Raw genomic sequence first — 22,573 nt, 5'->3', positions numbered from 1 at the left:
GGATATACAGGCATTTAGAGACACAAGAACTGATTAAGAACAGTCAGCATGGCTTTGAGAGTGAAAATCATGCCTGACAAATTTGATTGAGTTTTTTGAAGGTGTAAGTAACCAAGAAGGTAGATGAGGGCAATGTAGTTGATGGAGTCTACATGGACTTTAGCAAGGCCTTTGACAAGGTACCGCGTGCATAAAGTTAAATCTCACGGAATCCAGAATATGGTAGCCAAATGGATATAAAATTGGCTTAATGACAGGAGCCATAGGGTGGTTGTAGAGGGCTGTTTTTCAAACTGGACGCCTGTGCCTCAGAGATTGATTTGGAACCACTGTTATTTGTCACTTATAGTAATGATTTGGATGAGAATTTAGGAGGTATGATTAGTATGTTTGCAGATGATACCAAGGTTGGTGGCATAATGGACAGTGAAGAACATTATCTAGGATTGCAATGGGATTGTGATCAATTGGGCCAGTGGGCTGATGAATGGCAGATGGAGTTGAATTTACATAAATGCAAGGTGATGCATTTTGATTGATCGAACCAGGGCAGGACTTACTCAGTTAATGGTAGGGCACTGGGGAGAGTTACAGAACAAAGAGATCTAGGGGTACATGTTCATAGCTCCTTGAAAGTAGAGTCACAGGTGGACAGAGTGGTGAAGAAGGCATTCAGCATGCTTGATCTCATTGGTCAGAACATTGAATACAGGAGTTGGGACATCTTGTTGAAATTGTTCAAGACATTGGTAAGGCCACACTTGAAATACTGTGTACAGTTCTGGTCACTCTATTATAGAAAGGATATTATTAAACTAGAAAGAGTGCGAAGAAGATTTACTAGGATGCTGCTGGGACTTGATGGTTTGAGTTATAAGGAGAGGCTGCATAGACTGGGGCTTTTTTCTCTGGAGCGTAAGAGGCTTAGTTCAGTTACGAGTGGTGTGCCTCAGGGATCTGTTTTGGGGCCACTGCTGTTTGTAATTTTTATAAATGATCTGGATGAGGGAATAGTTGGGTGGATTAGTAAATTTGCTGATGACACCAAAGTCGGAGGTGTGGTAGATAGTGAGGAAGGGTGTCATAGTTTACAGGGAGACTTAGACAAGTTGCAGAGCTGGGCCGAGAGGTGGCGGATGGAGTTTAATGCAGAGAAGTGAGAGGTAATTCACTTTGGCAGGAATAACAGATGTGTAGAGTATAGGGCTAACGGGAGGACTTTGAATAGTGTGGATGAACAGAGGGATCTAGGTGTATGTGTACATAGATCCCTGAAAGTTGGGAATCAGGTAGATAGGGTTGTTAGGAAGGCATACGGTGTCTTGGCGTTTATTGGTAGGGGGATTGAATTTAGGAGTCGCAGCGTCATGTTGCAACTGTACACAACTCTGGTGCGGCCGCACTTGGAGTATTGTGTGCAGTTCTGGTCCCCACATTATAGGAAGGATGTGGAGGCTTTGGAGAGGGTGCAGAGGAGGTTTACCAGGATGTTGCCTGGTATGGAGGGGAGGTCCTATGAGGAGAGACTGAGGGATTTGAGGTTGTTTTCGTTAGAAAGAAGGCGGCTAAGAGGGGATCTTATTGAAACATATAAGATGATTAGAGGTTTAGATAGGGTGGACAGTGATAGCCTTTTTCCTCGGATGGAGAAAGCTAGCACGAGGGGGCATAGCTTTAAATTAAGGGGTGGTATTATAGGACGGATGTCAGGGGTAGGTTCTTTACCCAGAGGGTGGTGAGGGATTGGAATGGCCTGCCTGCTGCAGTTGTAAATGCGCCTAGTTTGGGGGCGTTTAAGAGATCCGTGGATAGGTTTATGGATGGAAAGGGATTGGTTTAGGTTAGAGGGTCATTGCTTTTTAACTGGTCGGCGCAACATCGTGGGCCGAAGGGCCTGTTCTGCGCTGTAATGTTCTATGTTCTAGGGGTGATCCTGTAAAGGTCTATAAAATAATGAGGGGCATAGATCAACTAGCTAGTCAATATCTTTTCCCAAAGGTACGGGCGTCTAAAACTAGAGGGCATAGGTTTAAGGTGAGAGGGGAGAGATACAAAAGGGTCCAGAGGGGCAATTTTTTCACTCAGAGGTTGGTGAGTGTCTGGAATAAGCTGCCAGAGGTAATAGTAGACACAAGTACAATTTTGTCTTTTAAAAAGCATTTAGAGTGTTACATGGGTAAAATGGGTATAGCTCCTGACTTGTGCCTTCTGGATGGTGGACAGGCTTTAGGAGTCACGAAGTAAGTAACTTGCCCCAGAATTCCTAGCCTCCTACCTGCTTTTGTCTGAATAACTGGTCCAATGACATTGCTACAATCTTCCTGATGTCAAAAACAGATGCATCCATGACAGGTTGATTGAGGACAAAGTCCTCAAAAAATGTTTTCCCCTCATTGGTTCCCTCACTATCTGGTGCAGATGCAGTCAAGCAGTTATATCCTTTAGGACTCAGCCAACTCAGTCTGTGCTGGTACTACGGAGCCACACTTGCTCGTAGACACAATGTTCCCCTCCCAAAGTACATTCCTCCGTGCTTCCTCCAAGTGGTAAGGAAGGAGTAGTGATTCATCAGCTGAAGATGAATGGTAATTGGTAATCAGGTAATTGGATTATGTCTGACCTAATACCATGGGTTTTCATGGGGTCTAGAGTCAATGTTGCTGACAAGCAGCAAGTAATATTGGTATCTCAGCAATGCTAGGCAGTGTCCATCTCCAACAAGCTCTTCCCTTCACATTCAGCAGCATTACCTTTGCTGAATCAGCAAGTTATTGGCCCCACAATCATGATGTTTGATATTCTGTTCAATGAATCAAAAAGCAGAAGATTGGCATCTGAGACGTTGGGGACTTCAGGAAGATGCAGAGCTCAATGATCCACTCATCGCTACTGGCTAAACTTCCATTTATCTAATGACCCAGCAACTAATTTCACTTTGACTGTGGTTTTTAAGAAACGTTTCCTTTTAAATTCTACAACTTGAGATGATTAATCCTCCAAGTACATAAATAAACTCTCGCAATGATATGCACAGTGTATGTATATATTTTCATATTTAAAAATTATTTTGGAAGATCCGTAAGAGTGGCAATTTACACTTGCTTATGCCAAGATAGGTTACAGTCATTGAAAGCAGGTAACTTACAAGTGCTGATGTTACAGGTCGCCTCGATATTCTTATCCACAATAGCAATTCAAAAAGAAATGAGCAAAAATTTCCTTTAATAAACACTGAGGAAATAACAATAAAATCTAATAATGAATATTTACAACCAAAAACTGAACAATTTTACAATTTAACACAGAACTTTCAACAGAACCTTCCCTTTTTAAGTAAGTTAAGTTTATTTATTAGGGTCACAAGTAGGCTTACATTAACATTGCAATGAAATTACTGTGAAAATCCCCCAGTCGCCACATTCCGGCGTCTGTTCGGGTACACTGAGGGAGAATTTAGCACGGCCAATTCACTTAACCCGCACATCTTGGACTGTGGGAGGAAACCGGAGCACCTGGAGGAAACCCACGCAGACACGGGGAGAACGTGCAAACTCCACGCAGTGACCCAAGCCGGGAATCGAACCCGGGTTCCTGATGCTGAGGCAGCAGTGCTAACCACTGTGCCACCCCATGAATTCTCATGATATATGAGTGTCACTGGCAAGGTTGGTGCTATTTCCTCATTCCAAATTGCCAAGGTGGTAGTAACCTGCCTTTTGAATCACTGTTAATGATTTGGAGAAACTTCAGGTTATTTCTAGTGGCCGTTAAGAGCTACGTTGATGTGGTTCAGGAGTGACACAAAAGGCAGGACAAATCCAACCAGACCACTGATCCCCCATCAGTCTGCTTTTGATCATAATCAAAGGGAGGGGAGGTTTTGTCAATAACACTATCAAACAGCACTTTTACAGCAGCAACCTCCTCACAGATACTAAGTTAGGCTTTTGTCAGGGCCACTTGGCTCCAACGTAGACAAAAGAACTGAACGACAGTCACTGCTGTTGACATCAAGACAGCATTTGACAGAGCGTGGCATCAAGCAATTTAATAAAATTGAAGTCAATGGAATCTGCCCTGAAGGAAAAAAACAGTTCAGCCTATACCCATATCATGAATATAGCATTTCAGACCAGATGCATATTTCCCCATTTTTCTGTTTTTTTTCCCCCTTCTGGATGTGCTAAAATGCTCCAGAGGTGGAGTCATATCGAGCACAAAGGAAGGTGGCTGTGGTTATTTGGAGTTCAATCATCCCTGTCCAGGGAAACTGTGGTGGGATTTTAACTCACCTGTTGTCTGCCAATCTTTGGGATTACTCGTACAGTCACACATCACTATATTACCAGAGGAACTTACTAACATGAGAATCAATGATGAGTCATTAGGAGAATCTGTCTGTATTGGATAAGGTGTAAAAAACTGTTTTTCCACAGTGCGGAACAACAAATAAAGAAAACAAATTACTTCAATGTGGCTAGGAACCTAATAACACAGCTGGAAATGGGAACCTTGCATGTAATGCTGTGACATGCAGAGGTTGCTGGTCCTGGTTGAATTCCCCAGGCTCTGACTGCTTTCCTGCAGTCTCCCTTAGCACCTGGGCTTTCACTCCCATTCCTCAGAACTTACACCTGGACATAACGAATAATCTCACTCAGGTCGTAGCCTGTCACTGCAAAGGCAGTTCCTTCAGGGTCACAGAACTTGGCTCCGCAGATCTGAACATCGGTTACACATTCCGTGTGCTCATGCTCCACCTGACAAGAAAAGATATCCATTTATATCCCTGGAAAGTCACTAGCTGGAGATAATAATTCTGGCTCAGTCTTTGCCTATATATTTGATGGGCCTCAATTACCATCATTTGCAATATCACTGTTACAATTAGACCTCAGTGGAAACAGCCTCTCTATTCTAGGCCTCAATCGGAACAACCCAGAACACACTATTCTGGACCTCAAGCAAAATCACAGGATATAGGTTTAAATGCACAGGATATTGTTTTGAGTGCACTGGATATAGGTTTGAATGCACTGAACATACGAATGTAAGAACTAGGAGCACGAGTAGGCCATTTGGCCCTTCAAGCCCGCTCCGCTATTTAATAAGATCATGGCTGATCTTTTCGTGGACTCAGCTCCATGTACTCACCCGTTCACCATAACTTTAATTCCTTTATACATAGAACAGTGCAGCACAGTACAGGCCTTCAGCCCTCAATGTTTTCGAGCTTTGTCCAGAACCAAGATCAAGCTATCCCACTCCCTATCATTCTGGAGTGCTCCATGTGCCTATCCAGTAACTGCTTGAAAGTTCCTAAAGTATCCGACTCCACTATCACAGAAGGCAGTGTATTCCACCCCAACTGTTCCCTGAGTGAAGAATCTACCTCGGACATCCCTCCTATATCTCCCACCATGAACCTTATAGTTATGCCCCATAGTAACAGCTACATCCACCCGAGGAAACAGTCTCTGCACGTCCACTCTATCTATCCCTCTCATCGTCTTATAAACCTCTATTAAGTCACCTCTTATCCTCCTTCACTCTAAAGAGAAAAGCCCCAGCTCCCTCAACCTTTCCTCATAAGATCTACCCTCCAAACCAGGCAGCATCCTGGTAAATCTCCTCTGCACTCTCTCCAATGCTTCTACATCCTTCTTATAGTGAGGTGACCAGAACTGAACACAATATTTCAAATGTGGTCTCACCAAGGTCCGGTATAATTGCAGCATAACCCCACGACTCTTAAACTCAAACCCCCTGTTAATAAATGCTAACACACTATAAGCTTTCACAGATCTATCCATTTGAGTGGCAACCTTCAGAGATCTGTGGATATGAATCCCAAGATTTCTCTGTTCCTCCACTTTCCTCAGAACCCTGCCGTTGACCCTGTAATCCGCATTCAAATTTTCCTACCAAAATGAATCACCTCACACTTATCAGGGTTAAATTCCATCTGCCACTTTTCAGCCCAGCTCTGCATCCCATCAATGTCTCTTACTGTTCAAAAATTTATCTATCCTTGCCTTAAAAACATTCAATGAGGTAGCCTCAACTCAGTCTTAAATCTGCTCCCAAAGGACAAAGAAGATTACAGCACAGTAACAGGCCCTTCGGCCTTCCAAGCCTGCATCGACCATGCTACCTATCTGAACTAAAACTGCCTACCATTCTGGGGACTATATTCATCTATTCCCATCCTAATCATGTATTTGCCCCTTAAAATTCACTATCGTATCTGCTTCCACTACCTCCCCCAGCAACGAGTTCCATGCACCCACTATGTGTAAAAAATCTGCCTTGTAGATCTCATTTAAACCTTGCCCATTGCACCATAAACTTGTGTCCCCTCCACCATGGGATAAAGCTTCTGACTATCCACTCTGTCCATGCCTCTCAGTAAACTTCTATCAGGTTGCCCATCAACTCCCATCATTCCAGAGAGAACAAACTAAGTTACTCAAACCTCTCCTCAGAGCTAATGCCCTCCATACCAGGCAACATTCTGGTAAATCTTTTCTGTACACTCTCCAATGCCTCCACATCCTTCTGGTAGTGTGGCGACCAGAATTGAACACTACATTCCAAGTGCAGCCTAACTAAGGTTCGATAAAGCTACAATATGACTTGCCAATTTTTAAACTCAATACCCCAGCCAATGACACATGCCCCATTCCTTCTTGACGACCTTCTCCACCTGCATTGCTACTTTCAATAACCTGTGTACCTGTACACGCAGATCCCTCTGCCTAACAATACTCTTAAGAATTATGCCATTTACTGTATATTTCCTATTTGGATTAGACCCTCCAAAATGCATTACCTCACACTTCTTCAGATTAAGTTCCATCTTCCACCTCCCCGCCCAAGTCTCCAACAGATCTATATCCTGCTGTATCCTCTGATGGTCCTCATCGCTATCTGCAAATCCACCAACCTCTGTGTCGTCCACAAACTTAGTCATTAATCCAGATGCATTTTCCTCCAAATCATTTATATATATTACAAACAGCAAAGTTCCCAGCACTGATCCCTGAGGAACACCACTTGTCACAGCCCTCCATACAGATACGCAACCTTCCAGTGCTATCCTGTGTCTTCTTTGACCGAGCCAGTTCTGTATCCATCTTACCAGCTCACTTCTGATTCCATGCGACATCATCTTCTGCACCAGTCTGCCATGAGAGGCCTTGTCAAAGGCCTTACTGAAGTCCATGTAGGCAACATCTACTGCCCTACCCTCGTTAATCATTCTTATCACTTCCTCAAAAAACTTAAATCTCCCCTTCACAAAACCCTTATTTTGAGGGCATGCCCTCTAGTTCTAACTTTACCTGCCAGTGGAAACAATTTCCCTGTTTCTATCTTATCTATTCCCTTCATAAATATACATGCTTCCATAAGATCCCTTCTCATCCTTCTGAATTCCAATGAATATAGCCTCAGTCTACTCAGTCTCTCCTCATACGTAAACAATCTCAACTCTGGAATTAACCTACTGAATCTCCTCTGCACCCTCTCCAGTGCCAGTATATCCTTTCTCAAGTAAGGAGACCAAAACTGTACACAGTACTCCAGGTGTGGCCTCACCAGCACCTTATACAGCTGCAACATAACCTCGCTGTTTTTAAACTCCATCCCTCTGGCAATGAAGGACAAAATTCCATTTGCCTTCTTAATTACCTGCTGTACCTGCAAACCAACTCCTTGAGATTCCTGCAAAAGGACACCCAGGTCCCTCTGCACAGCAGCATGATGCAATATTTTACATTTAAATAATAATCCATTTTGCTGCTATTCCTACCAAAATGGATGACTTCACCTTTACCAACATTGTACTCCATCTGCCAGAATATCACCCACTCACTTAGACTATCCATATCTCTTTGCAGATTTTCAGCGTCCTCTGCACACTTTGCTCTGCCACTCATCTTAGTGTCATCTGCAAATTTTGAAACACTATAGTTGGTCCCCAACTCCAAATCATCTATGCAAATCATAAACAATTATGGTCCCAACACTGATCCCTGAGACACACCACTAGTCACTGATCGCCAACCAGATAAACACGCATTTACCCCATGCTTTGCTTTCTGTTCGTTAACCAATCCTCTATCCGTGTTAATACATTACCCGTAACACTGTGCACCATCATCTGATGCAGCAACCTTTTGAGCGGCATCTTGTCGAATGCCTTCTGGAAATCCCGATAAACCACATCCACTGGTTCCCCATTGTCCACTATGCATGTAATGTGCTCAAAAAATTCCAGTTCATTGTTAAACATGATCTTCCCCACATGAACCCATGCTGCATCTTCCCATGGGACAATTTGTTTCCAGAAGACTCGCTATTTTTTCCCTGATGATAGATTCAAGCATTTTCCCTCCAACAGAAGTTAAGCTAACTGGCCTATTGTCTAACTCCTTTTTTAAAACAGTGGCGTCACATTTGCTGTTTTCTAATCTGCGGGAACCACTCCAGAGTCCAGCGAATTTTGGTAAATTACCACCAGTGCATTTGCTATTTCCCCCGCCATCTCTTTTAGTAACCTGGGATGCATTGCATCTGGACCAGGGATTTGTCTACCATTAGCTTGCCCAACACTACCTCTTTCGTTCTAATGATAGTTTCTGGGTTCTCACCTGTCATAGCCTTCCCTGCCAAAAACTGATGACATGTTATTTGTGTCTTCCAAAAGACCGCTACAAAATACCTGTTCAATGCCTCAGCCATTTTCTCATTTCTCGTTATTACATCCCCTTCTCATCCAATATTTACCTGAGGGCACCGATTCGGGCGCCCTGGATATAGATTTGGATGAGCTGGACATAGATTTGAGCTTTGAATGCGCTGTCAAATTTAATGTGAAATTCGTTCCAAATCGAGCTTAGATGTCAAATGATAATCGAGAACACTAAATACAGCTGAAAGCAAAAGTGATTTTGAAGTTTTGAGCAACACTCAATCTTACTAACCTCTATGGTGTTAGACTCTGGGTTGCGACAGATCCTCCAAATCCTGAGAAAAGAATCCTCCCCCCCTGACAACAGCTGTGTGAGACAGAGATATTATGATGTGATGTGAACAATCTAACTGCTTAAAGAAGCCACAAAGCAATGAGACAGGGCAGTCAGCGTCAGACAGAATGAGCAGCAATAGAAAGCAATTTGAGGATACCTTGCCACTTTCAGACGCAACGTCGAGTGTGCAGATCCAGCGTGCGTGAGCATTCACCACCACGTTTACTGTACCGGTTGCTGCATTGTAAATCAGGATCTGACCACTCCCGTATCCAGCTGCAATGATCCCATTCCACATCTTCACAGATGAGCAAGTGCCCCTGGGCAACAATTAACTGGTTAGTACTGATGGCTCAGCACTGGGGCACAGTCCCCTGGTACTGGAAGAGATGATGTGGATATGCTGGCATTGGACTGGGGTAAACACAGTAAAAAGTCTGACAACACCAGGTTTTAGTCCAACTGATTTATTTGATAGTAAACTCACTAGCTTTCGAGGGGATTCCCTCTTCTTCAGGTGAATGGAGAGTTCTGGCCTCAGACAGAGCATATAAAGCACAGACAGTTTAGAGATTACTGATTAGAATGCGAATCTTTACACTTAACCTGCTGTTCCAGTCCTAAAGTACCTGACAATGTGTGTGGAAGGAACACTGATCACAGGTTAAAGAGATGTGTATTGTTTCCAGACAGTACAGTAAGTGAGGTTTTGCAAACCCAGGCAAGTCACGGGGGTTACAGACAGAACAAGTTCCGCACACATGAGGACGGTCTCAACAGGGATCTTGGGTTCATGTCGCACTATCTGTAACCCCCATGACTTGCCTGGGTTTGCAAAACCTCACTGTGTTGTCTGGAGACAATACACATCTCTTTAACCTGTGATCAGTGCTCCTTCCACACACATTGTCAGCCACTTTAGGACTTGAACAGCAGGTTAGGTATAAAGATTCGCATTCTAATCAGTAATCTCTAAACTGTCTGTGCTTTATATGCTCTGTCTGAGGCCAGAACTCTCCATTCACCTGAAGAAGAGGGAATACCCTCGAAAGCTAGTGAGTTTACTATCAAATAAATCAGTTGGACTAAAACCTGGTGCTGTCAGACTTTTTACTGGAAGAGAACCAGGCAACTGTGTCAGTGTTTTGACCACTATTCCTTCCTTTAAACACATACAAAAAAAAACACAACTGAACAATTATCCGTTTATAGAGTTCTGCTGGTGTAAAGTACAAAAGGTAGGGAGGTTACACTTCAGTTGTACAAGGCATTGGTGAGACCACATCTGGAGTATTGTCTCCTTATTTAAGGAAAAACATAAATGTGTTAGAGAAGGTTCACTAGACTAATACCAGGAGTGGCACTAATTTCTTATGAGGAAAGGTTGGAGATGTTAGGTTTAAATCCACCTATTAGGTTTAGAAGAGTAAGATGTGACTTGTCAGAAACCTTTAAGATCCTGAGGGGTTTTGAGTGGATGTGGAGAGGATGCTTCCTCTTGTGGGAGGATATGGAACCGGGGTCACTGTTTAAAACTAAAGAGTTGCCCATTGAAGACATAGATAAGAAGAAATGTTTTCTCTTGGGGGCTGTGAGTTTCTGGAATTCTGTTCCTCAAAAGGCAATGGAAGCAGAATCTTTGAATATCTATCTCTGCCTTAAGAAGGGGGTGAAAGGTTATTGGGGTCGACAGGAATGTGGAGTTGAGGTTATAATCAGATCAACCATGATCTTACTGAATGGTGGAGCAGGCTCGAGGAGCTGAGTAGATTACTCCTGTTCCTAATTCATAAAAATGTTTGGAGCACAGGTTTAAGGTGCAAGGGGGAAAGTTTAAAGGAGATGTATGAGACAAGTTTTTTTTTACACAGAGGGTGGTGGGTACCTGGGTCTCGCTGCCGGGGGGCGGGGGAAGGAAGCAGATACAATAGTGACTTTTAAGGGGCATCTGGACAAATATATGATTAGGATGGGAATAGAGGGATATGGTCCCTGGAAGGGTAGGGGGTTTTAGTTCAGTCGGGCAGCATGGTCGGTGCAGGCTTGGAGGGCCGAAGAGCCTGTTCCTGTGCTGTAATTTTATTTGTTCATTCCACATAAATGACACGCCAGGCACTTTGAAAGGGTTTGGTGTGATAAGCTGCTGTATAAATGTAAATCCCTACTATTGCACCATGTGGGTTTATTGTATGGTTCCTGCTTACCTGGAGCAAGGGTCAGTGGAACACATTCTCTGGACAGATTATTTGCCCCCTGGTGCAAGTCACTTTGGGTCAGTAATCCTGATCTTATTGTGCTTGCTACATCTTTGAAGAACTCCAGCAAATGAGTAAAACACAATTTACCCTTTATAAAACTATATAAATAAAAGCAAATTACTGCAGATGCTGGTATCTGAATCTGTTTTAACAAAGGGTCATCTGGACTCGAAACATCTCTCCTTACAGATGCCTCTAGATCTGCTAAAATTTTCCACCATTTTCTCTTCTGACTTCATAAAATCATGCTGACCCCAATGGATTGTGTTTTAACTTTCCAGATGCTCAGTTACACTCAGAGGTTAGAGAGTCAGAGAGGTTTACAGCATGAAAAGAGGCCCTTCAACCCAACTTGTCCATGCCACCCTTTCTTTTTTAAGCCCCTAAGCTAATCCCAATTGCCAGCATTTGGCCTGTATCCCTCTATACCCATCTTACCCAATTGGGTAACTGGCTAAATGTTTTTAGAAGATAAAATTTACCTGCCTCTACTACTACCTCTGGCAGCTTGTTCCAGGCACTCACCATCCCGTGTGTGAAAAAATTGCCCCTCTGGATACTTTTTAATTTCTCCCCTCTCTCCTTAAACCTATGCCCTCTAGTTTTAGACTCCCCTAGCTTTGGGAAAAGATATTGACTATCTCGCTGATCTGTGCCCCTCATGATTTTATAGACCTCTGTAAGATCATCCCTCAGCCTTCTATACTCCAGAGGTAAAAGTCCCAGTCTATCCGGCCTCTCACCAAAGAAACAAAGAGCACAGGAACAGGCCCTTCGGCCCTCCAAGTTAGAATTTTAATTTTGGGCCAGACCTATTATTCTCCATAGCTATCTTAATAGAATTATGGTCACCGGTCCCAAAGTGATCCCTCATTAATACTTCTGTCACCTGCACTTCCTTATTTCCCAAAACAAGGTCAAGTTTGACCCTCTCTCTAGTCGGGCCATCCACATACTGAATGAGAAATTCCTCCTGAATACACTCAACAAATTTCTCTCCATCCAACCCTCTAATACTATGGCTGTCCCAGTCAATGTTGGGAAAGTTAAAATTTCCGACAATTACACCCTATTTTTCTTGAAGCTACCTGTTCCTCAATTTCCCGCCAACTATTTGGGGGCCTATCAAAGTGATTTCCCTTTTCATATTTTTCAGTTTTACTTGCATAGGCTCAGTGGCTGAACCCTCAGAGATATCCCCTCTCATTAGTACCTACTTTCTATGTGTGGATCCGCAAGAGATGGGTGAGTTCCCAAATGAGTATTTCTATTACTTTCAGAAGGTTTTTGACAAGGTCCCATAAAAGAAATTAGCATGTAAAATTAAAGCACATGGGATTGGGGATAGTTTACTGAGATGGATAGAAAACCGGTTGGCAGACAAGAAACAAATAGATAAGTGGGCCTTTTTCCGAATGGCAGTCAGCGAGTAGTGGGGTACGGCAGGGATCAGTGCTGGGACCCCAGCTATTCACAATGTATACTAGTGAGGAAACAAAATGTAATAGCTCCAAATTTGCAGATGACACAAAGCTGAATGGGAAGGTAAGTTGTGAGGAGGATGCAGAGATGATTCAGTGTGATTTGGACAAGTTGAGTGAATGTGCAAATGCCTGGCAGAAACAGAGTAATGTGATTAAATGTGAGGTTATCCACTTTGTGAGCAAAAACAGAAGAATTATCTGAATGGCTATTAATTAGGAGAGGGGAATCTGCAACAAGACTGGACTGTCCTCGTACACCAGTCACTGAAGGTCAGCACGCAGGTGCAGCAGGCAACAAAAAAGGCAAGTGGTATGTTGGTCTTCAAAACGGGAGGATTCGAGTACAGGAGAGGGATGTCTTGATGCAATTATACAGGGTCTTGGTGAAATCATACCTGGAATATTGTGTTCAGTTTTGATTTGCTCATCTGAGGAAGGGTGTTCTTGCTATAGACAGAGTGCAGCGAAGGTTTACTAGACTGATTCCTGAGATGGCAGGTCTGACGTATGATATAATATATAACACATATATATATATATATATCACACACATCATAGGATTATATTCACTGGAGTTCAGAAGAATGGGGGAGGGGGTGGCGGGATATCTGCAGGAAGGATGTTCTCGGTTATGGGGGTGACCAGAACTACGGGTCACAGTTTGAAGATATGACATAGAACATTTAGGACTAAGATAAGCAGAACTGTCTTTAGCCAGAGAGTGCTGGCCTCCTCCATCACTGAGGATGGGGATATTTTGGAGCCTCCTTCTCCAGCGAGTTTAGTTGTCCACCACCATTCATGACTGGATGTGGCAGAATTAGATCTAATCCACTGGTTGTGCAATTGCTTTGCTCTTGTCTATTGCTTGATGATTCAGCTGTTTGGCACACAAGTAATCCTGTGTTGTAGCTTCTCCAGATTGACACCTCATCATTTTTAGATATACCTGATACTGCTCCTGGCATGCCCTCCTGCACTCTCTGTTGAACCCCTGGCTTGGTGGTAATGGTTGAGAGGGGGATGTGCTGGGACATGAAGATACAAATGAAGTTGAACAGAATATTGATGATACCCACAGCATCTCATGGACGCCCAGTCTTAAGCTGCTAGATCTGTTTGAAGTCGGTCCCATTTAGCACAGTGGCAGTGCTGCACAACATGATGGAGGTTAGTCTCAATGTGAAGACAGGACTTTGTGTTCACAAGTACTGTGTGGTGGTCACTCTTACCGATACTGTCATGGATAGAAGCATCTTTGTTCTGGTATGTGAGAATATGAGGTGATTAATGAAGAGAAGCTGACATAAAAGACTAATTGCTCAGATGAACAAAATAAGCAAACAGATCAGTGAAAAACAAGGAAGCAAATGGACCAAAGGGCCTTTAGACTCTGCTTGTGAGCACTGCTCACAGGACTGTCACTTCAGGCTGAGTAGAAATAATGCTGTAGGTGACCTGGCAAAGGAAAAGTAGGCAGCCTGGGATGGGAGGGTATTTATTCCCAGGATGTGGGTAATGCTGATAAGAACACATTTATTATCCCTCTGCAGCTCCTAATGTGCTTGTGTTGGAATGACTAGTTCACTAAGGTAGTCACAGAGTGTAGGAACGGAGTTACATCCAGGATGGACTAGTTAAGGCTATTACAGTGAACTAGCAGAGTTTGCCTCATAAAACAAATTCCACCTTGGTATCATGGAATCCCTACAACGCAAAAGGAAGCCATTCAGCCCATAAGTCTGCACCCACCACACTCCTGCCCAGGCCCTATCCCCACATATTTACCCTGCTAGTCCCCCGACACTAAAGGAACAATTGAGCATGGCCAATCAACCTAACCTGCACATCTTTGAACTGTGGGAGGAAACTGGAGCACCTGGAGGAAACCCATGCAGACACGGGGAGAATGTACAAACTCCACACAGATAACGACCCAAGCCAGGAATTGAACCCGGGTCCCTGGCGCTGTGAGGCAGCAGTGCTAAACACTGTGCCGCCCCCATGATATGTCGGCATTTGAACTCGCAAGCTCTGGATGACTAATCCACTATTTGGAATGTTAAGTCCCCTTGACGGTCTGTCTCTAACAGCACAATCAATAATTATCAATACACTGCCTGCTGGAGTGAGAGAAAAACTGGAGTATCACTTACCCGTAAGCTGCAATCTTGTACATTAATTTAAAGTCTTCCCCTGATTTCCAGATACACAGGACTCCAGAGTCATCAGCTGTCACCAGATCCGCAACACACGTCTATTGATTCAATCAACAGGACACTGTATCATTGAAAACACAGGAATAACTGGGATCTGGCAGAACACTGAATGGGGACTCACACAGTACCTGTGCCACAAGCCTTGCTTAAACAGCCCTACCAAACCTCCTATACAGTACATATTTCAAACTGATTGTAACCGGAGAATCTTTAACAATGCTTTTTCTTCCCAGAAAATAACTGGTATTTACAAACAAACATATACACAGTTACCATTAAACTCCTCCATTTACTCCCTCTTCCACGTAGGATAGCTAGCAGCTAAATTATAAAGCAGAACCAAAAAGGTAATAATTTCTTGATTGCTACCTGAGCCACGAGCTAATTGGCACAGGGTCAATAAGATTAAGAAGGTAAATGTGTAACACAAAGATTGGTGCGGGAGGAATGGGTTTGAATTTATGGGACATTGGGGAAGAGGTGACATGTTTTGATGGGATGGTCTGAAATTGGCCAGTACGATGTTGTGGGCATCACAGAGACGTGTCTGTAAGGGGACCAGGGCTGGGATCTAAATATCCAAAGATATATATCCGATCGAAAGGACAGATGGACAAAGAGAGTGGGGTTGCATTGTTAGTAAGGAAATAAGTTAAACTGATAGCAAGAAGCGACATAGGATCAGAAGGCAAAGAATCTCTATGGGTAGAGTTGAGGAATCGGAAAGGTAAAAAGACCCTGATGGGAGTTATGTACAGGCCCCCTAGCAGTATTCAGGATTTGGGGCAGAAAATAAACCAGGAGATAGAAAAGCATATAAGTAAGGCAATATTATAATAATCATAGGGGACTTCAATGTGCAGGAGGACTGGGAAAGTCAGGTAGGTAGTGGATCCTAAGAAAAGGAATTTGTGGAATGTTTAAGAGATGGTTTTTTTTTGGAGCAGCTTGTGACAGAGCCTACTAGGGAGCAGGCATTTCTGGATTTGGTGATGTGTAACAAGGCAGACTTGATTAGAGAATTTTAGATGAAGGAAACCTTAGGGAGCAGTGGCCACAATATGATAGAATTTACCCTGCAGTTTGAAAGGGAGAAGCTGGAATCGGATGTAACGGCATTACAATTAAATAAAGGTAACGACAAAGACATGAGGGAGGAGCTGGGCAGAGTTGGTTGGAAAGGGAACCGAGCAGGGAAGACAGTGGAACAACAAGGTACTGGGACCTCTCCTCTTTGTAGTATACATAAACGACTTGGAAGACAGCGTAAGTGGTGTGATCAGCAAGTTTGCGGATGACACCAAGATGGCAGGGTTGGCGGATACTGAAGTGGAATGTCAGGTGATACAACAGGATATAGATAGGTTGGTGCATTGGGCGGATAGGTGGCAGATGGAATTTAATCCTGACAAATGCGAGGTGATGCATTTTGGAAGGAATAATGCAGAGAGGAGCTACTTGATAAAAGGTAGACCGATTAGGAGTATAGAAATACAGAGGGACCTGGGAGTGCAGGTTCACAGGTCTATGAAGGTTGCGACACAAGTGGAGAAGGTTGTTAGGAAGGCTTATGGAATGCTAGCCTTTATAGGAAGGGGTATAGAGTATAAAAGCTGCAGTCTAATGCTTCAGTTGTACAGAACGTTGGTTAGACCGCATTTGGAGTACTGCGTCCAGTTCTGGTCACCTTACTACCGGAAGGACGTAGAGTCTCTGGAGAGGGTGCAGAGGAGGTTTACCAGGATGTTGCCTGGCATGGAGGGACTGGGTTACGAGGAAAGGTTGGAGAAACTGGGACTTTTCTCCTTGGAAAGACGGAGACTGAGGGGGGACATGATAGAGGTATACAAGATACTGAAGGGAATAGATAGAGTCAACAGTGAGAGACTGCTCCCTAGACTGGGTACAAATACGAGAGGTCATGATTTAAGGGTGAGGGGGGAGAGGTATAATTTGGATGTGAGAGGAAGGTTCTTTACGCAGAGGGTCGTGGGGGTATGGAACGCGCTACCGAGTAGGGTGGTGGAGGCGGGAACGTTGGACTCGTTTAAGGTTCAATTAGACAGACACTTGAGCGAAACGAGGATGGAGGGTTACAGTAGGGGCTATTAAATAAGGTCAGATCCTCGGGAGACACCGGAAATGCAGACTTGTAAGTTAACGTTTTTTGTCTTTTTATTCCGCAGATGGAGGTCCACCTCGTTGTCAAACGAGGGGCATGCACACGGTGGGTCGTGCGTGGGCTGCTCTTGGAGGTTCCGGGAGTGGCCTAGTACTTCGTGTCGTTGTGTGTGCTTGATCCTGGACTGGTAGATGGGCGCCGCAACAGCTCGGTGACTAGCGCTGCTAGCTGTGCAGATACATGGACTTGGGCCTGTGTCTGTGGGAGTTTGCGCATTCTCCCTGTGGTTGCGTGGGTTTCCTCCGGGCGCTCCGGTTTCCTCCCACACCCCAAAGATGTGCTCTTAGGCTGATTGGTTTACCAAATTGACACTATTCTCCCCTGAATCTGGCTAAGTTAGGGGTTCCATTCATAGACACGCAGGGTAGAATAGGTGTAGGGTGATGCGGCGGCACGGGCTCGTTGGGCCGAAGGGCCTGTTTCCCGTGCTGGGTTGTTCTTTGTCTTTGTTCTTTATCAACGGCAGGAGTTTGAGAGTTATTCAGAAGGCACAACAGAAATTCATCCCAAGGATGAGGAAACATGCTAAGGGGAGCACGAGGCATCCATGGCTGACAAGGGAAGTCAAGGACAGCGTAAAAGCAAAAGAAAAAGCATACAAAGTGGTGAGGATTCGTGGGAAGCCAGAGGATTAGGAAGTCTTTAAAAGCAAGTAGAGGACAACTAAAAAACGCAATAAGGGGGGAGATGATGAAATATGAGTGTAAGCTAGCTAGTAACATAACAGAAGATAGGAAGAGTTTGTTCCAATATATAAAAGGTAAGAGAGAGGCAAAAATAGAGTTCTTTGAGGAGGGAACAAGGAAGTTAGATAAAGGAGAACGAGCAGATGTGATTTATTTATCTTCATCTTTACTCAGAAGGTAGTAAGGGCGTGGAATGCCCTGCCTGCAGCCTTAGTGGACTCGCCAACTTTAAGGGCGTTCAAATGGTCATTGGATAGACATATGGATAATATTGGATTAGTTTAGGTTAGAGGGTCATTAGATTGGTTCCACTGGTCAGCGCAATATTGAGGGCCAAAGGGCCTGTACTGCGCTGTCATGTTCTATGATTGAATGGCGGAGTGGACTCAACTGACCGAGTAGCCTAATTCTGCTCCTATGTCTTGTGCTTTAATAAGTAAAGTGTACGTTGGCCTTTATCTCAACAACGATTAGAATCCAAAGTGAGACTATACAGAGCTCTGGTCAAACCTCATGTGGACTACTGCACTCAAGTCTGGGCACTATACCTCAGAAAACATATTCAGCTTTGGACAGAATGCAGTGTTGATTTGTCAGAATTACACTGGATTAAAGTTAAATTATGAGGAGAGGTTACATTAACAGAATTCCTTCCATTTTAGAGAGTTGAGGAGAGATGAGGTGTTCAATTGGCTGATATTTTAAGAATGGACTCATTCAGAGGTCTCTGGCATTGTGAGCATGACTAGCGCTTGTTCTTTGTCCTCAACCGCCCTCCAGAAGGTGCTGGAGGTGATGAGCCATCTTCTAGGGCCACTGCAATCAACCTGGTGTAGCTGCACCCATCATGTTCACAGTTCTTTCACAAGGATTTTCACAGTAACTTCATCGCAGTGTTCATGTAAGCTTACTTGTGACACTAATAAATAAACTTTAAACATGTTGTTACGGAGGAAATTCCACAACTTTGATGCAGTGATTGTTAATTTTTTCCGAAGTAATTGTTTTTAAAAGCTTGGCTGACCACCAAGGTCACACTGACTTTTGTGATTTTATCTTTTCTGAACTAGGATGTAACATTTACAATTCTCCCGCCCTCTGGTACCATCCTGTGTCAAAAGAGGATCAGAAATTATGACCAACAAGAGCACGCTTTCTACATAAACTTTTTTGAAAAGCCACAACTTCCTAAAGATCTATGATTGTACTGGCACCTTATCATCAGAAGAATCACACGCAATGTCAGTGATCGGGTCCCTGTGCTGCTCCAGCACTTCAGAAACGGTGATGTTTGTCCCTTTTGGGGGGATATTGAAGACTAGGATGGATCCCGTTGAGCAGCCTGGAATGAGAGAAACACACACTCAGGTTACCTCAGGAAAGGAGGAGTTTGGGAACACAGCACAAAATATTGCAGGTTGCAGACTGAGACAAAACTGAAGTCATGTGGGGAACAACAGCAGGTAAGGCAGCGTGTGAGGAGAGATTAGCTGCAGAGTTTATACATTGTCTGTACTAATAAATTTCCTCAATATCGTACCAATATCTTCTTTAATCAACAATGCAACTCCACCATTTTCTCTCTGTCTATCCTTCCTAAACACGGAATAGCCCTCAATGTTTAGTTCCCGTCCCATCCTTGGAGTCATGTCTCCATAATGCCAACTATATCATTCCCCTTTACATCTATCTGTGCAACTAATTCATCCATTTTCGAATGTTCCAAGTGTTCAGGTACAAAACCTTAAGGCTGGTTTCCTGAGGTAACTTGTTTGCTTGACACAGAAAATGTCTGATCCACTGAGTGTTTCCAACATTTTCTCTGCCTCAGGTTAGAGAGCACCAGTACAGTGAAACAGATTGGCAGAAGCACAGAGGGTGGTAAGTGTACAAAGTATATTCTGGGTGGGAAACCTCAATGTCCATCATAAAGAGCAGCTCAGAAACAAGTAAGAGGGAAACGTACTTGACCGTGTCCTCGCCAATCTGAGGCTGATCTATCTGTCCATGGCAGTAAAGGTAAGGGTGACCGCCATGCAGTCTTTCTGAAGACAAAGTCTCAGTGTGACACTATCATCCTGATTGTGAACAGACTTAGCAGATCAAAACTGAGCAGCCATGTGGCACTCTGACCCATCAGTAGGAACAGAATTATAATCTATAACCACATGGCCTGGCATATCTCCCACTCTACCAATACCACACAGCCAGGGGATCAACCCTAGTCCAGCAAAGAGTGCAGGAGTACAAGCCAGGAGTAATAGCAGACAATACCTTAAGGCTAACCTGGTGAAGATCCAACAAAGAATTACTTGTATGCTGAATAGCGAAAGCAGAATGCGGCTGACAGAATCAGCTGCTCCTACAATCAGAAGATCAGACAGTTCAACCTTATCCAGTCTTGAATGGTGGTGGACAACTGAAGTGCCAAGTAGAAGATTCATCCTCGGCCTCCTCCAGAGGACCCCAGCATCACAGATACCACTCTGCAACCAATTTGATTCACTCTAACTAATATCAAGAAATGCCTGAAGGCATTGGAAACAGCAAAGGCTGCAGACCCTGATAACATTCCTGGTTATAATACTGAAAGACTTGTGCTCCAGAACTAGCCTTGCCTTAGCCAAGCTGTTCCACTACAGCTACAGCACTGGCAGCAAACTGACAATGTGGAAAGTAACAAATCCAACCCAACCAATTACTGCCCCATCAGCCTATCACGAAAATCTGTGAAGTGATGGAAGGGGTTAACGGTGCTATCAGGTGGTACTTATTCAACAATAACTTGCTCACTGTTGCTCAGTTTGGGTTCTGCCAGAGTAATTCAGCTCCTGATCAGGATGTCCTGCAGCCAGAGTCCGCGTTGTCAGTGAACAGTGGCAAGGCATCCTGAAGCGGGAGGATGATAACCCTTGCTGCAACTGTACAGGGGACTGATGAGGCTGCAACGGGAGTACTGTGTGCAGTTTTGGTCCCCTTATTTGCGAAAGGATATATTGGCCTTGAAAGGAGTACAGAGAAGGTTCACCAGGCTGATGCCAGAGATGAGGGGGTTAGCTTATGAAGAAAGATTGAATAGACTGGGCCTGTACTCTTTAGAGTTTAGAAGGCTGAGAGGGGGATCTTATAAAGACTTACAAGATAATGAAGGGGCTAGATAAGGTAGAGGTAGAGAGATTCTTCCCGCTTAGAAAGGAAAACAGAACTAGAGGGCACTGTCTCAAAATAAGGGGGGGGGGGGGGGGCGCAGTTTAGAACGGAGTTGAGGTGGAACTTCTTCACTCAAACAGTGGTGAATCTCTGGAATTCTCTGCCCATTGAAGTGGTGGAGGCTACGTCGCTGAATATATTTAAGTCACAGGTAGACAGTTTTCTGATAGACAAGGGAATTAAGGGTTAGGAGAGAAAGCAGGAAAGTGGAACTGATTCACTTCAGATCAGCCATGATCTGAATCACTGGGACCATTTCTGGTGGTTGGTATACCACCCCCACCAACGTGTTTTGCCCCTTGGTATTTCTTAACAGATATCATTATTGTTTTCACTGGAGCGTTGGAGGATGAGGAGAGACCTGATAGAGGTTTACAAGATTATGACAGGCTTGGAGAGAGTGGATAGTCAGAATCTTTATTCCAGGGTCAAAGGGTCAATTATTCAGGGGCATAGGTTGAAAGTGAGACGGGGAGTGTAAAAGAGATGTAAGGGGGAAGTTTTTCACAAAGAGTGGTGAATGCCTGGACCGTGCTGCTGGAGGAGGTGGTGGAAGCAGATTCTCTAACAATGTTTAAGAGGCATCTGGATAGATACACAAATAGGTAGGGAATAGAGGGATACGGACCACATAGAGGCAAGAAAATATTCAATTAGAGAGGTATCTATATTGGCACAGACTTGGTGGGCTGAAAGGCCTCTTCCTGTGCTGTGCTGTTCTTTGATCTTTGATCCTATTGTCTGTACTAATAAATTTCCTCAATATCGTACCAATATCTTCTTTAATCAACAATGCAACTCCACCATTTTCTCTCTGTCTATCCTTCCTAAACACGGAATAGCCCTCAATGTTTAGTTCCCGTCCCATCCTTGGAGTCATGTCTCCATAATGCCAACTATATCATTCCCCTTTACATCTATCTGTGCAACTAATTCATCCATTTTCGAATGTTCCAAGTGTTCAGGTGCAAAACCTTAAGGCTGGTTCTTTTAATGTTCCTTGTCTTTCCTACCATATTTTACTGTATCCTTATCTGACTCTGGCCCTTGATTTCTCTGTCCATCACTCTTCTATTCTCATTGCTGTCTTTTTCTCTTGTTCTCGACTTCCCTGCTCTGAGTACATTCACACGCACAACAAAAACAAAAATGCTGGAAAATCTCAACAGGTCTAATGTGGAGCGTGAATAGAGTCAATGTTTTGAGTCTGGCTGACCCTTCACCAGAGCTGGTTCCTATAGGTTCCCCAATCACTCTAGCAAAGGACATTGGTCTCAATCCTGCCTAGTTTCTCCCACCTCTCCCAGGACAGGTCTCAATGCCCTGGAAATCTGAATCTCTCCCCATCACACCACATTTCTAGCCAAGTATTCATCCTATATATCCTGCTGTTTCTACTCTGACTAGCATGTGGCACTGTAATCCAAAGATAAGTACCATAAGGTACTTTTTTAAACCTATTTGTACCGATGTGCACCATAACAATCGGCTGTTCACCCTTC

General features: G+C 43.9%; 2 protein-coding genes across 4 annotated transcripts in view; one reads left to right on the top strand and one right to left on the bottom strand.

Moving 5' to 3' along the window:
- Positions 1 to 3,029: 3,029 nt before the first annotated feature.
- The window catches only part of wdr54 (WD repeat domain 54), a 44,620-nt gene continuing 25,076 nt past the window's right edge, over positions 3,030 to 22,573 (bottom strand). For all 3 annotated transcript variants that reach the window (XM_080189560.1, XM_080189624.1, XM_080189702.1), the window contains 5 exons: positions 19,076 to 19,203; positions 14,931 to 15,031; positions 9,190 to 9,352; positions 8,988 to 9,062; positions 3,030 to 4,760 (listed from right to left, as the gene is read on the bottom strand). In XM_080189560.1, the coding sequence (XP_080045686.1) occupies positions 4,629 to 4,760; positions 8,988 to 9,062; positions 9,190 to 9,352; positions 14,931 to 15,031; positions 19,076 to 19,203 (599 nt within the window). In that variant the 3' untranslated portion in view covers positions 3,030 to 4,628. The remainder of the gene's footprint in view (positions 4,761 to 8,987; positions 9,063 to 9,189; positions 9,353 to 14,930; positions 15,032 to 19,075; positions 19,204 to 22,573) is intronic.
- Positions 19,302 to 22,573, top strand: part of c20h2orf81 (chromosome 20 C2orf81 homolog) — a 53,694-nt gene continuing 50,422 nt past the window's right edge. The window contains exon 1 of the mRNA XM_080189424.1: positions 19,302 to 19,324. The gene's annotated coding sequence lies outside the window, so the exon portion shown is untranslated. The remainder of the gene's footprint in view (positions 19,325 to 22,573) is intronic.

This window comes from Carcharhinus amblyrhynchos, chromosome 1 (assembly GCF_965287045.1).
Source record: "Carcharhinus amblyrhynchos chromosome 1, sCarAmb.v2.hapA, whole genome shotgun sequence".
Taxonomy (NCBI): Eukaryota; Metazoa; Chordata; class Chondrichthyes; order Carcharhiniformes; family Carcharhinidae; genus Carcharhinus; species Carcharhinus amblyrhynchos.
This window is presented reverse-complemented; position numbering and strand designations above follow the sequence as displayed.